Source organism: Ranitomeya imitator, chromosome 1 (genome assembly GCF_032444005.1).
Source record: "Ranitomeya imitator isolate aRanImi1 chromosome 1, aRanImi1.pri, whole genome shotgun sequence".
NCBI lineage: Eukaryota > Metazoa > Chordata > Amphibia > Anura > Dendrobatidae > Ranitomeya > Ranitomeya imitator.
The window spans coordinates 853,538,399-853,554,990 of record NC_091282.1 but is presented as its reverse complement, the minus strand read 5'-3'; the positions used below and the strand labels follow the sequence as shown (position 1 = coordinate 853,554,990).

The window sequence follows — 16,592 nt, the reverse complement described above, 5'->3', positions numbered from 1 at the left end:
GGAGACAAGAACGTGTAGTCTCTCTCGCCGCAATGCAGATATCTCCAGATATCATGTAAGTTGAAAGAATTAGTTAAAGGACCTGCTTCGCATCTTGACAGGGAAGAGGCAGAGCAGTCCAAATCCCTAAACATTGGAGCATTGAAATCACCAGCAATCAGTTTATGACCATGTTGGATATCGTGTAGAATTTTGAAAACCCCCTCCAGAAACTTGAGCTGCCCTACATTAGGGGCATAGATCGAGGCAATGGTGTAGGGTGCGTTGTTAATAAGGCAGAGAACCACAATAAACCTCCCCAGCGGATCCGCAATAGAGCGAACCAGCTGGAAGGAGTTGGCCCTGCTAAAGAAAATGGCTACTCCCGCCTTTTTTGACGGGCCGTTAGCAAAAAATTGGTGCGGATATAAGACTGAGTGCATTCTGGGATTATCACATTCCAGCAAGTGTGTTTCCTGAAGGCACAAAATATCATGGCGGGATTTGCTCAACTGACGCCACACAACAGACCTCTTGCCCGGAGAGTTGAGACCATTAACATTAATTGAATACAACGAGATACTCATAATGATGCCACATAAACAGTTTTGCAGTTATCCGAACACCGATAACCTGTGTATGAGAGCATAAGACATGTGGCCAATAACCTAGAGCATACATGTGGGAAAACTGGAGGAAGGGGAGAAAGAGAGGGGGAGACACAAACAAGACATACGACAGATAACAAGTAAACCAGTGGACCGAGGTCCATTCAGGGAAACCCTGAGTCCAAAAGGTGAGAATCAAAAAACAGTTCACCTATGGGGCAAACAAATGCTGCGGATACACTCGAAAGAGGGACCAGCGCAGCTTAAAAACGAGAAAAAAGAAAACAAAATAAATCCGTGCGGGAAAATAGCCAGGAACCATAGGTGCAGTGGGCTCAGGCCACCTCCCAGTCCGGAGTAATGCGGGCCCTGGAGCCTCCGCCACCTCCAGGCCTAGACAGGTTCACAGAGACCGGAGAATCAGGAGTTGAGAGTCCCCATTTGGAGAGAGCGGAAGCTGCGCGAGATGGCATCAGGCAGGTGGTGATCAATCCATCTTTGCGGATGAGGAGCTTGGTAGGAAACCCCCAGCGGTACTGGATGCCTTTCTCTCTGAGAATAGTAGTATAGGGGGCAAAGGCCCTCCGAAGGGCCAGAGTACCCGGAGAGAGATCTGGGAAAACAGAGATGTGTGCAAATCTTTCAGGGAGGGTTGGATTCTTCCTTAGAGCCTGGAGAAAATCTTCCTTCATTTCGTAGAAGTGTATGCGTGCCAGCACGTCTCTTGGGACGGAGGGACCCAGGCCAGACGGTTTAGGGATCCTGTGCACACGGTCAATTATGATAGCCTTTGGAGCAAACTGAGGGAGAGCTGCAGCTATAAAGTCCTGCAAAAATGGTTTCAAATCTCCTGCAGGGACAGATTCCTCAATGCCTCTGAGTTTGATGTTGTTTCTCCTGGACCTATCCTCCAGGTCCAGGGCTTTAGAGTGGGTTTTAGTGGCCAGGGTTTGCAGGGTCCCATGAGCGTCCCAGAGCTTGTTATGGGAAGAGACCAGCTCCGCCATCTTGCGTTCCAGGCGGTCCGTGCGATTACCCAACTCCACCACTTCCCCTCTTAGTTCAGCCAGCATAGAGCACATATCCTCTTGAATGGAGGTTCTGAGGTCTCCAAGTAGGCCCTTGAGGAGAGCAGCAGTTACCGGACCGTCAGCTGAATCCGACGCTACAGCGCCTGAATTTGACGCTGCTCCGCCTGAATGCAACGCTGCTCCGCCTGGATGCAACGCGCACCACTTGATTGCGATGCTTGAGCGTTGCGTTGCGAAGAGCGGGAAGGTCTGGGGGAGGACAGCGCCATCTTGGATTTCGGCGGTGGCTGTGGGGTGGTCGCAAAGAAATCAGGAATTCTCCTGGAGGGATCACGGGCGCCCGCTTTAGATTTCCCCATACACTCACCACCGCACCGGGAGCCGGTACCGATATCGCGGAGGTGAACGAGGACGCTGAGGAGGTAGATATGGGCCGCTTTAAGGTTCCTGGCTGCGGAGCTCCCGCTCTGTGCAACCAACTCCATCGGCAGTTAGGCCACGCCCCCTACAGTTGTTTTTAAAACTCAAAAATGTGGACCTGTCACCAAAAAACAAATCAGGAGTAGAAATCTTCAGCTCAAAAACAGGAGTTTGAACAATATAATCAGAAATACCCTGTATCCTAGCAGCAAGCTGGTCTACACGAGAAGCTAATTCCTGAACATTCATGCTTGCACAAGGCTCCTCAGCCACCCAGAGATAAAGAGGGAAGAGAAGACAAAGCAGACTGCAGAAAAAAAAAATTGCTCAACACCTTTCTTCCCTTCTTCTGAGATGCATTTAACTCATTATAGCCCAGTTGTACTGTTATGATCCGGTGACCTTGGAGCCACATGAATAACTTTCACTGGAGTAGGTGGTAACTGTACTGACCGCAAATCCTGATCTGTCATCGCAACTAGAAGTAGCCTTGGGGTGTGCCTAACAAACCCTAGACACCTTGTCACAGCCGGAGAACTAAATACCCCTATAGATGGAAATAGGAATACTATCTTGCCTCAGAGCAGAACCCCAAAGGATAGGCAGCCCCCCACGAATATTGACTGAGTAGGAGAGGAAAGACATACGTAGGCAGAAAACAGGATTTAGCAAAAGAGGCCACTCTAGCTAAAATAGGAAAGGATAGGACAGAGTTCTGTGCGGTCAGTATTAAAACCCTTCCAAAAATATCCACAGCAGATTATACAAAAAATTCCTCCATCTAACTAAAGACGTGGAATGTATATCTGCAACTCCAGAGAATCCTACACACAGAGCAGAAATACAATCAAAAATCCAGCACACAGCATGTGTGCCAAAGAAAAAAAACCAGACACTTATCTTTGCTGAATTGGCAGCTAAGCAGGAGAAACCAGACAGAGGTCCAACACCTCCCAAGAACCATTTACAACTGTCAAGGACTAATGAATCCTGCAAACCTAAATACCCCAGTCAGAATTGCAATCAGCAGAAACACCTGACCATGACTGCAGCCCTGGAACAAGTGCATTACCACCTACAACCACCGGAGGGAGCCCAAAAGCAGAATTCACAACAGTGCCCAAGCTGTTGCATCTGCCCATTTTACTTTTTGCAATTTTTAAAATGTAAAACATTAAAGTATGTATATATAGAGTTCATTTAATCATCAACTTGTTCAGCTGTTCCCAATAACAGTAACTTTGACCAGGGGTGCCCAAACTTTTACATGACATTCTACATCAATTTATAGACATCATGTGCTGTATATACCAGAGACTGAACAAGTCCATTTAGTTCGGCACTAGTGTTATGGGCACTTTGCAATACAGGCACAATTCTTTGACTCACAGTACATAGACTAATTAAGTTACAAAAGTTGAAGGCATATTAGTGTCCCACAAAAGAGCCCGATAGAATTCTAACAGCTAAAGGTAACTCAGTAAATTGGTAAACATTAAATATACTTAAACTTACCTGCCACAATGTATCAAATTTAGTGCCTTCAGGTATTGAATACTTCCCAGACTTGTCAAGATCAATTCTATAATGATAAACTGTCTTTCCATAAACTATTGACAGGGCAAACGTACCGGGTTCTTTCCTCTCTCTTATCCTATATTAAATGGAAACAAATGATTATTGGAAATAATCTGAACAAACTATGTACACCTAGAAAATTGATTGCACAATAGGGAGACTTCATGTTATATTTTGTAACCACCCAAGGACTCATTCAGATGAGCGTATAAATTGGACAAGGCTGACCAACTTTTTATTAAATGGCACATGAACAGAATACTGTGCCATGCTTTTAAATAGGGTTGTTCAAATGAATGGTTTACCTATTGGTCCTATTGGTGAGCAAAAAAATTACAGCATGCACTATTTTCTTTTGAGTCTCGAGTGAGACTCACACAGTCAAGTGTATGGGTAGGTAAAAAAAATGGATCCAACACACAGAACATCTGGGTATCATCATATTTTTACAGATACATTTCTATTATAAAGGTAAGAAACTATATTTAATCATGTACATTTTTTATTTAGTTGTATGAAAACGGACCGTATGCAGATGTCATACGGATGAAAGAAAGCACTCGCATATGAAAATTGGATGTAAAATTTAAAAAAACTTGAGCTTTCTGAATGAAACCTGGACAATTTCTCATGTGCTCATCTGTAGTCGCCCATAGGCTAAGTCCCCACAATGAGTATTTGGTGAGTTTTGATGTTGCAGAATTTCTGCACCTAGTAGATAAGTTTAGATGCAAAATATAAAAAGACACAGCCATGTTTTTTCTCAATATCTGACATGAGATCAGAATAAACATTTCCCGGTTTAGGTCAATTAGGATTACCACAAATATTAATATTTGCCAAATTCAAAAATCATGATAGAGAGAATGTTTTAAGGCATTTTTATAACTTACTGCAAAGTCAAAAGTTTACATGGATTTCATTAGTATTTGGTACCATTGCCCTTAAGCTGAATGACTTGGGTCAAACGTTTGAGATATTCTTCCACACGCTTCTCACTATAGTTGGTCGGAATTTGGGCCAATTCCTCCAGACAAAACTGGTGTACCTGATCTAGGTTTGTAGGTTGCCTTTCTCACACCTGCCTTTTGAGCTTAGCCCATAAATATTCAATAGGATTGAGATCAAGGCTTTGTGATGGCCACGAGAAAAAAATAAACTTTGTTATCGTTAAGCCACTTTGTTACCATTTTGGCAGTATGCTTCGGGTCATTGTCCAATTGGAAGATCCATTTCCTCCCAAGCTTTAGCTTCCTGACTGATGTCTTAAGATGTTGCTTCAGTATTGCCACATAATCTTCTTTTCTCATGATGCTATCCCCATGTTTCATAGTTGGGATGGTGTTCTTAGGCTTCCAAGCTTCTCGCTTTTTTCTCCATACATAACAATGGTCATTATGCCCAAAAAGTTCAATTTTAGTTTCATCAGAACACAGGACATGTATCCAAAAATTAAGGTCTTTGTTTTTGTGTGCATTTTAAAACATTAATTTTGTTTTTCATGTTTCTTTTAGAGTAATGGCTTCTATCTGGCAGAGTGCACTTTCAACCTATGTTGATACACTGCTCGTTTCACTGTGGATACTGACAGTCTTACCAGCTTCCGCCGTCATCTTCACAAGGTCTTTTGATTTGTCATTGGTTTTACATGCACATGTCGGACAAAAGCATGTTCATCTCTGGGACACAGAACTCGTCTTCTTCCTGAGCGGTATGATGACTGGACAGTCCCATCTTGTTTGTACTTGCGTATAAATTGTTTGTAAAGAACGAGGCACCTTCAGGTATCTTGAAATTGTACCCAAGGATGAACCAGACTTGTGCAAGCCCATTATTCTCTTACTGATATCTTGGCTGATTTCTTGAGACTTTCCCATGATGTTACACAAAGAAGCAGTGTGTTTCAGGTGTGCATTAAAATACATCCACAGGTGTGTTTCTAATTAGCTCAGATGTTGCCAAAAATGAAGCTTCCAATCACATGACATCATGATATGAACAGTCCTGATTTGTTTAAAAGCATGGCAATCATAGTACATGTAAACTTTTGACAGGAAAGGTTTATTCTTATTTCATGTCAGATATTGAGAAAAGCATGCATATGTGTCTATTTATATAGTGTATGTAAACTTCTGGTTTCAACTATGTGTGCTTTTAGTGTTTCCACAACAGGAACCCACTAAAAATGCATATGCTGAATAAAGCTCTGATGTGAGGTAAAGCACTTGTTAAAGAGCTCTGCATGATGTTTTCCTGTTTGCTCCTGACTATTCCCCTCCATGCTGCTCACTCCTCCTGTCCCTTCTCTGTCCATAGAGTATAATGGGCTGTGGCACATGACACCTTCAGCTCGTCTCCTCTGAGCAAGACAGACCTGACTTGCCTATTCACAGTGGATGTCAAGTTATGTGTGTGTGTGTGTGTGTATATATATATATATATATATATATATGTATATATATATATATATATATTTCTGGTGCAGTAACCCATGTTACAGCCAGGGGCAGTGTGTGCTTCAGGATGCGCTTGGAGGCATAATTATCATGGTGAATTAAGGACTGGCATTACTGCAAATGGCCGGTATGTGTGCAGCGCCCCAGAGATCTGGTCGTTGCAGTGTGACACTCTGCCACTAAGGGGAGTGATGGTACGTCTGATGGCACTGAAGGAATTCTACTGACCAGGTATCACCAAGCACACATTACACTTCACACTCCGGCCACTAGGGGGTGAAAAAGGCTTTATTGATTGGGCCACTCCTCACACTGGTAAAACTATGGGTTGGATAGGAAGTTAGTCAGAAGCTGACTGGGTTGGATTCAGGCAACATCCCGTGGCAGGGGGTGTTGCAGGGAGAACACACAAGGGGGTCCCTGTCGGGCGTGGGAACCTGACAGATGCCTAGCGAACAGATCAGAACGTTACGGAACCGCGCCTGCACACCCCGTGGCGGTATCCTAAGAAAGTGACACGAAGGGAAGGATATTGTGGAACAGTGAGAAATGAGATCAAGCACAAAGGAGAGCCAGTAGGAGTCATGCCGTGAGACCGAGGCAACATCCTACTGAGGCGCGTAGCTGGTGGCCGGAACACCGTGGGAGTAACTGACTCTAGGCCTTACTTCGAACTCCACAGGACAGTTATTTATAGGTTGGCTGTCTACCTTAAATTTCCTACGAAGACATAGAGGGCAATGCGTGGAGAGGGGCATCTCTAGGGTCCCGGAAGAGCTCCGAGCCTTCCCGTCATACGGGTGCGTCCTAGCCATAACATACCTGGGAGTCGAGAAACTAGTAACATCTGGAACAAGCGAGAGAGAATTAGCACGAACGAACGAGAACAGCAGTTGTGAGGACTATTCCGAATGCTAAGAGGGTAGCACTACAACACACAGGCGCTAGTGGTAGGCACTGATTTCCACCTGCAAAGGGAACTCTGGAAGTGTCCATCGGACCATCCGGTCTCAGATAGCCCGGTTAAGCGTGCTCTGGATTGAGGATCCTGAAGTCTTCAGTAAAGAGGTAAAGAGACTGCAACCTTGTGTCTTCGTTATTGACTGCACCTCACACCATCACCTTCCACCTTACTGGGAAGCCCTGGGGACATACTTCACCTGTGGGAAGGTATACCATCTAGCTGCCATTCCATCACCCCAGCGGACCCCACAGCAGCGTCGGTCACCCTGACCGAACACCACAGGTGGCATCACGAATCCCTGACAGACTCTTACCACCTTTATTGGACGCTCCTTAGCAGGGTCGCGGACCGGGTCTAGCCACCGTGACAGCCTCAGAATCGAACCAGAGAGGCCCGGTACCGAGAACTCGTGGCCCTGTGTCTGGGGCGCTCCATTGTGTTGCAGAGGAAGTCTGCGCTGTAAGCCAGTAGTGTTGTTCTGGGACCTGTAGTCCCACAAGTATTTGCCTAAAGGGAGGCTTGCCGAGCTAGTTTGAGAGCTGGCCGGGTCTAAGTAGCCACACACACCTCCTACCTATGGGAGTGATTACAGGTACATAATGTGACCAGGGTTTGGGTCACATGTTCAGAGTGTGAGTTCCTGTATAGCCTGTGTGTTGGAATGTCCTGGGATGGACTGGATTCCTGAAAACACCTGCTGAAGCTATGGACTGAATAGTCAGTGTGTTGGAATGTCCTGGGATGGACTGGATTCCTGTTGTGAATTCTGTTGTCGAACTCCCTCCTGTGGTCGTGAATGGTACTTCGGCGAGTTCTGTCTATGGGCTCCCTCGGGTGGCTATGAGTGAAGCTGCTGCTTCTGAGGTTCCTTACACAGGTGACGTGGTTTATCCTTTGGTTGGCTGCTCTATTTAACTCCTCTCAGATCGTTACTCCATGCCAGCTGTCAATGTTTTTGCATTGGTTCAGTTCGCTCCTGGATCTCTCTGGTGACCTGCCTTCTCCTGCAGAAGCTAAGTTCCTGATAGTCATTATTTGTTCACTGTTTTCTTGTCCAGCTGGTTATCATGATTTTGTCTTGCTAGCTGGAAGCTCTGGAATGCAGAGTGGCCCCTCCGCACCGTGAGTCGGTGCGGAGGTCTTTTTTGCACACTCTGCGTGGTCTTTTGTAGGTTTTTGTGCTGATCGCAAAGTTACCTTTCCTATCCTCTGTCTATTTAGTAAGTCTGGCCTCCCTTTGCTGAAACCTGTTTCATTTCTGCGTTTGTGACTTTCATCTTTACTCACAGTCAATATATGTGGGGGGCTTCCTTTACCTTTGGGGAATTTCTCTGAGGCAAGGTAGGCTTTATTTTCTTTCTCTAGGGCTAGATAGTTCTTAGGCTGTGACGAGGCGCCTAGGTCTGGTCAGGAGCGCTCCACGGCTATTTCTAGTGTGTGTGATAGGATTAGGGCTTGCGGTCAGCAGAGCTCCCACTTCCCAGAGCTCGTCCTGTATGAGGTTTAACTTTCAGGTCATTCCAGGTGCTCCTAACCACCAGTTCATAACAGATTCCTGGAAGCAGCTGCTGAGGCTATGGATTGAATGGTCAGTGTGTTGGAATGTCCTAGGATGGAATGGATTCCTGGAAGCACCTGCTGAGGCTATGGACTGAATGGTCAGTGTGTTGGAATGTCCTGGGATGGACTGGATTCCTGGAAACACATGGTGAGACCATGGACTGAAGGCCTGTGTGTTGGAAGTGCCTTGGACTGGACTTCCTGAATAGCGCACAGAGGGGCCATATCTGCAGAGCCTGTGATGGCTACTGTGTTGGGGAAGCTACAGTTCCTACTGCGGGTCTCAGCGAAGATATATATATATATATATATATTGCTCAAAAAAATAAAGGGAACACTTAAACAACAGAATATAACTCCAAGGAAATCAAACTTCTGTGAAATCAAACTGTCAACAATCAATTTCACATACTGTTGTGCAAATGGAATAGACAACAAATGGAAATAGTTAGGACTGCTCTAATACGGGTATACCTTGATGTTTGGTAGAGTGGCTTAATATACATGTTTTGCAAAAAACGTATTAACCAAATACCCTGTGTTTTTCCATCTTTTTATTAGCACTTGCTGTTTACTGTTTTTTTTGCAACAGAGTATTTTTTGGTTTTACTGTGCCTTTTTTTGTGTGGTTTGTCTCCTGGTGGTGTGAACAGTGTCCCTACAGGCCTGTTCACTGTTTGCATGGCTCATGTGTTTCTGTTTTAACATCCTTCACCATGACTGGTTTGGCAGTGGGCCAGTAATGGTGTGGGGTGGCATTTCTTTGGAGGGCCGCACAGCCCTCCATGTGCTCGCCAGAGGTAGCCTGACTGCCATTAGGTACCGAGATGAGATCCTCAGACTCCTTGTGAGACCATATGCTGGTGCAGTTGGCCAAAGGTTCCTCCTAATGCAGGACAATGCCAGACCTCATATGGCTGGAGTGTCAGCAGTTCCTGCAAGATGAAGGCATTGAAGCTATTTACTGGTCCTCCAGTTCCCCAGACCTGAATCCGATTGAACACATCTGGGACATCATGCCTCGCACCATCCACCAACGTCATATTGCACCACAGACTGTCCAGGAGTTGTTGGATGCTTTAGTCCAGGTCTGGGAGGAGATCCCTCAGGAGACCTCATCAGGAGCATGCCCAGGCATTGTGGCATTGTAGGGAGGTCATACAGGCACATGGAGGCAACACACACACAACTGAACATCATTTCCTTGTCTTGAGGCATTTCCACTGAAGTTGGATAAGCCTGTAATTTGATTTTCCACCTTGATTTTGAGTATCATTCCAAATCCAGACCTCCATGGGATATTCATTTTGATTTACATTGATCATTTTTTAGGTTTTATTGTTCTCAACACATTCCACAATGTAATGAATAAAGATTGCAACTGAAATATTTCATTCAGTGATATGAGATGTGGCATTTTTTGAGCAGTAAAAGTTTGGACACATTTCATTTAAAGATTTTTCTGTATTTTCATGACAATGAAAATTGTTCATTCACATTGAAGGCATCAAAACTATGAATTAACACATGTGGAATTATATACTTAACAAAAAAGTGTGAAACAACTGAAAATATGTCTTATATTCTAGGTTCTTCAAAGTAGCCACCTTTTGCTTTGATGACTGCTTTGCACTCTCTTGGCATTCTCTTGATGAGCTTCAAGAGGTAGTCACCGAGAATGGTTTTCACTTCACAGGTGTGCCCTGTCAGGTTTAATAAGTGGGATTTCTTGCCTTATAAATGGGGTTCGGACCATCAATTGTGTTGTGCAGAAGACTGGTGGATACACAGCTGATAGTCCTACTGAATAGACTGTTAGAATTTGTATTATGGCAAGAAAAAAGCCGCTAAGTAAAGAAAAACGAGTGGCCATCATTATTTTAAGAAATGAAGGTCAGTCAGTCCGAAAAATTGGGAAAACTTTGAAAGTGTCCCCAAGTGCAGTGGCAAAAACTATGAAGCGCTGCAAAGAAACTGTCTCACATGAGGACCGCCCCAGGAAAGGAAGACCAAGAGTCACCTCTGCTTCTGAGGATAAGTTTATCCGAGTCACCAGCCTCAGAAATCGCAGGTTAACAGCAGCTCAGATTAGAGACCAGGTCAATGCCACACAGAGTTCTAGCAGCAGACACATCTCTACAACAACTGTTAAGAGGAGACTTTGTGCAGCAGGCCTTCATGGTAAAATAGCTGCTAGGAAACCACTGCTAAGGACAGGCAACAAGCAGAAGAGACTTGTGTGGGCTAAAGAACACAAGGAATGGACATTAGACCAGTGGAAATCTGTGCTTTGGTCTGATGAGTCCAAATTTGAGATCTTTGGTTCCAACCACCATGTCTTTGTGCGACGCAGAAAAGGTGAACGGATGGACTCTACATGCCTGGTTCCCACCATGAATGATGGAGGAGGAGGTGTGATGGTGTGGGGGTGCTTTGCTGGTGACACTGTTGGGGATTTATTCAAAATTGAAGGCATACTGAACCAGCATGGCTACCACAGCATCTTGCAGCGGCATGCTATTCTATCCGGTTTGCGTTTAGATGGACCATCATTTATTTTTCAAAAGGAAAATGACCCCAAACACACCTCCAGGCTGTGTAAGGGCTATTTGACCAAGAAGGAGAGTGATGGGGTGCTACACCAGATGACCTGGCCTCCACAGTCACCAGACCTGAACCCAATCAATATGGTTTGGGGTGACCTGGACAGCAGAGTGAAGGCAAAAGGGCCAACAAGTGCTAAGTATCTCTGGGAACTCCTTCAAGATTGTTGGAAGACCATTCCCAGTGACTACCTCTTGAAGCTCATCAAGAGAATGCCAAGAGTGTGCAAAGCAGTCATCAAAGCAAAAGGTGGCTACTTTGAAGAACCTAGAATATAAGACATATTTTCAGTTGTTTCACACTTTTTTAAGTATATAATTCCACATGTATTAATTCATAGTTTTGATGCCTTCAGTGTGAATGTACAATTTTCATAGTCATGAAAATAAAGAAAAATCTTTAAATGAGAAGGTGTGTCGAAACTTTTGGTCTGTACTGTATATGTATATATGTATATGTATATATATATATATATATATATATATATATATATATATATATATATATATATACATCGTATATATAATTTGGGATTGTTTTCATTTCATATCAGAATCACAATTTTCAGACTAGCCACTTGGACTACTTTAGACTCAAGCCTAGGGTGCTTTTACACTGCATTCAGGCACTCGTTCAGTGGTCCAGTAGCGGCTTACATCCAAACACTCCACAAAAAGGGATTCGGATGCATGAGCCGATGGGGCCACAGAGTATAATGGCGCCAACAGTGAAAGTGTTCTCTGACGTGCATCATTTTTGAGTGTGTATGCCTACTGGAGGTAGACACTTAGACGTAATAGACTGTGTCTGGGTGTTCACCTTCAGTGGGCGCATAAGCATGAAAATCGTGTTCGTCAGAGCGTTCGTTCGCTTTGGCGACACCATTATCATCTATGGCCCTCTCAGAGCATAATCCTGTTTGAGGGGGGTTCTCATGTAAACCCCGAAGGAGCCACTTAAGGTACCGTCACACTAAGCGACGCTGCAGCGATACCGACAACGATCTGGATCGCTGCAGCGTCGCTGTTTTGTCGCTGGAGAGCTGTCACACAGACCGCTCTCCAGCGACCAACGATGCCGGTAACCAGGGTAAACATCGGGTAAGGATGGTAACCCGATGTTTACCCTGGTTACCATCCTAAAAGTAAAAAAAACAAACAGTACATACTTACCTACCGCTGTCTGTCCTCCAGCGCTGTGCTCTGCTCTCCTCCTGCACTGGCTGTGAGCGTCTGGACGATATCGCTAGCGAGGACGCTGCAACGTCACGGATCGCTAGCGATATCGTCTAGTGTGACGGTACCATTAGTGGGTGCCAGAACTCAGTGAGAAAGGACCCTTAATCTTCTTTCACTAAATCCACAAGTACATTAGCAGCGAGAGGCTGATTTAGACCCTATCTTTTGTATGGAAGCTTTAATGAACATTGTACAAAGGTCTTTGTGAACAGATGTGGAGCTGTGACATCACCTATTGTAATGATTGATCCTTTGTTATTAGCTGTGTATAGTTGTGTTAGTTATCATTATGACTCTCAGTGGAAATAATTGTGAATGTGGTTTACAGTGACAATGGCCCAGAATGTTGAAAATATGATAAGCACGTTGTAAATTGAAGGACCTCTGTATTTAGACCATTCATAATAACTATCACAACAATCAGAGCTTTCTTGCATCTAGTTGCTCCCTGTATTGAATATACAATATTGACAGGCAAATGTTGGCTATTTCAAGAAAACGCAAAAAATAACAAAATGTTTCTACTCTACTGGTTGGTAAATTTTCTCTCCAATTCTTTGTGTTATCACTAATCTGATATAGTATTTCATATAAATACAGTTTTTAACTTGCAAGATCCCATTGTTGCATTGTTCTCAAAATAAAAAAAATAACAAATAAAATAATTGATTGTGTCCTATTTTATATCATAACTCAATAATTGTATTTTTCTCTTACACTCCTTGAGTGGTCGTCTTCACTTCATAACTGTCAGATTGTCCCTATTATATTGCCAATTTTCCTAAATTTTTCATCAATGCATAGCAGAGTATAAAGTAAAATACTCACAGAAATTTACCATCTGGTTGGGCTCCAGAGTATAATTTTCGCTCAGATTCTTCTCTGCTAATGTTCCCATGATACCATGCCATTTTTTCATGAGCTGTTGTAGCAATGAGTTTCTCTACCTGTGGAGCTTGGCTTATGATTGCTTGTTCTAAAGCATCTCCCTGTAGTATTGAATAGAAATCAATGGTGCATTGGTTAGTTATGTGGTGTATTTAAATATACAAATATGACTAATAAAGCATATTTATAACGTTATAATTTTTTATTTACAGGGACTCTGTCAATAGATTCATGCAGGCCAAACCGCAGGCAGCAAGAACCATAGCATCAATGTGCGATTGCGGCCAGGTATGATTTACTCTGAAGTGCTACAGTGTTTCAGAGAAAATATGGTTTGAAAAGCTGGTATGGGACATTAGGGAGAGACCTGATGTCTGAGATTAGCTTCTCCCCAACCCACTTCAGTTGATTGAGTGCACAGAGGCTGAGGATTTCATTGGAGTAGTCCTGTCTCTTCACATAGTCCCTGGATGGATTCTAAAACTATGTTTTCCCTAAAACTGTTTACACACATGGTTGTGGAACTACTGGAGGGACATAACTAAGTAAACTCCTGATTCTTCACTAGATTCCCTAGTGGTGCGGATAGACTTGAACCCAGGTGGATGCCAGGTGTTACTCCAGGACAGACTTTGGAACAATGGCAACTTCCAAAGGGGCAGGGAAGCAGGACCAGCCAGTAATTGGTTTTGCAGGAGGAATACGGCTGGTAAACAGTTGCGGAATCAGACACAGGCAGGACAGATGCAGGAACACGGGACGGCCACAGGTACGAGATCACAGGTGCGGCTACACAGATGCTGGTTCAAATGGATCATGAATTGGACTAGGCACAGGCAGAATGAGTTCGGGTATAGGTACAGCAAGATGGACAGGAACAGGTGCAGATGGGGAAAGGAGGGTCATGTAAATGGGACAGACAGTTTCAGAATGCACAGGTACAGGGATCTTAGAGGTAGGAGTATACTGACTGATGCAAACAAAGTTGCTAAGGCACCTCCCATTTGGAGAAGGTGCCTTAAATACCAAATGTCTCCAAGCCATTGGCTGGGGACATTTTCAGCAGCGTGTGTGACCCCTTTAAAAAGCAGAGCGCATGCACACCTCTTAAGCATTCTCTCAGGAGACCTGCATGTTGTGCGCAAGCCATTGGAGGAGAAAGATGCTGTGGCAGCGCGGACAGGTAAGTGAACTCGCCGGCGTAACTGCAGGGGGAGGAAGGGGACATGTGCAGGGGGCGACGATTCTGTGCTATCAGTACCGCACTTCTTCTACAAGCCCGTTAGAAATTTCTGTAAAACAAGTGGACCCTTAATATTTTCTTGGGCTCCCACAACCTTTCTTCAGGTTCAAATCCCTTCCAATCATCTAAAAAATATATTTTTCCTCTCAACTTCTTCAAGCCTAGAATGTTCTTTACTTCATTTCAAAGACAACCTTGGAGCTGATGGGAGCAGGCATGACACCAGGATCTTTGAAGAAGGGAGTCAAGATGACTGGCTTCAAGGTGGACTCATGGAAGGTATTGAGTATTCTTAAGAAAGCTGACAGCTTCAACTAATAATTTCCTTGCTGACTTCAAAGGGACCCATGAAGCAAGGACCTAACTTGTAAGATGGGATCTTAAAATGGATGTTCTTAAAAGATAGCTACACCTTATCCCTGGATGATAACAAGGTGAACCGAAGCATATCTTATCTGCATGTCTCTTCATATGCCCAGATCTCTAGAGTGGCTTTAGTATCCTCCTACATTTTCGTGAAATCCTTTGTAAGAGCATTGGCTGCTGGTAAGGCAGAAATGGCCGATATCGTAAGAGGAGTTCCCGGATCTTGCCCAAAGATGATAAAAAAAGGAGAGCTTGCAGAAGATTAACTTACATTGTTATAGGAGAACTCTATATAACAAGCACTTTTCACCTTTTGTGTCCCCCCTATTTCCTTGTAGATTGTAAGCTTGTGAGCAGGGCCATCACTAATGTAACTGTTTAAACTGTCTTGCCTTGTATTAAATTTATTGTCTGTATATGTCCCTACTTAATTGTAAAGTGCTCTGGAATATGATGGCGCCATATAAAATAAAATTATTATTATTTTTAATACTGCCCATGGTAAGACCTTGACCCAATTGTCATGAATTGATGTGTGCTTGTGAAGTGCCACAGGAAGTTGGCCAGAATCGGGTTTATTCTCTCTAGCTGTCTGTTGAATTGAGGGTGTTATGCAGATGAAAAATCCAGCAGAACAGTCAAAAGCTTACACAAAGATTTTCAGAATCTGGGTGAGAACTGGACACCATGGTTGGACACAATGTGGTCAGGGAATCCCTGAAGACGGAAGATGTGCTGGATGAATTTCTCTGCATATTCCAGGGCATACGGAAGACCTGGCAATGAAGTGAAATGTGCCATCTTCGAGAAGCGATCCACCACTACCCAGATGATGGCACAGCCTGAGTATACTTTAACGACTCTAATAAAGTCCAAAGAAATATGCAAGGGCACAGGAAATGGTAGGAGTAGCCTGGACTTAAGTTGCCTAGGAGTGTTGTTGCAGTCACATGATGGGAAGGCGGAAACTAACTCCATGATCTCCTTGTGCATGGTAGGCCACCAGTAGTGATGTGATATGAGCTGCAATGTCGGTCTTTGCCTGGCATCACCTTGAAGGGGTGCCCCTTTAGCAGAACTTGCCTCTTGTCTGATTATGACATCATGGTCTTACCTTGTGGAATTTGGGGCAGGTTTACCGAAGCCACAGTAACCATCTTGGACAGTTTGATGATGAGTTGAGGTTCCACCCCTTGGTCAGTGGGAAGAAAGGAGCGTGAAAGTGCATCAGCTTTGATGCTTTTGTCAGGAGGCTGGAAATGCAGAACAAAATATCAAAATAGTGAAAAAATAATGATCACCTAGCCTGGAGCAGGTTCAGTCCCACTCCTATAGAGCCATCTTAATTGTTAACATCACTCAGTCGCTAATTGAGTAGTTGCTCTCCGGGGCAGATAAGGCCTTGGTGAAGAAACCACAGGTCACCATATTGCCAGAGGGATCCTTTTGGGTAAAAACTGCTCCAGCCCCAGAAGACGTGTTAACTCCAAAATGAATTGTTTGTTCACTTCTGGTCAATGTAATACTGAAGCAGAGGTAAAGGCCTGTTTCAGGGAGATGAAAACGTTCTCAACCTCTGGAGTCCATACGGATCATAGCAGAGATGAGAGTTGTCGAGGATGAAAAGTGTGGAATTAATTGAAGGTAGTAGATAAAG

The 16,592-nt window shown here is 44.1% G+C and overlaps 1 protein-coding gene across 2 annotated transcripts in view; it reads right to left on the bottom strand.

The window, feature by feature from the left end:
• ZAP70 (zeta chain of T cell receptor associated protein kinase 70) overlaps nucleotides 1-16,592 on the bottom strand; it is a 220,878-nt gene that overhangs the window by 144,951 nt on the left and 59,335 nt on the right. For both annotated transcript variants that reach the window (XM_069741694.1, XM_069741704.1), the window contains exons 3-4: nucleotides 13,267-13,427; nucleotides 3,554-3,692 (exon numbers count right to left, since the gene is read on the bottom strand). In XM_069741694.1, the coding sequence (XP_069597795.1) occupies nucleotides 3,554-3,692; nucleotides 13,267-13,427 (300 nt within the window). The remainder of the gene's footprint in view (nucleotides 1-3,553; nucleotides 3,693-13,266; nucleotides 13,428-16,592) is intronic.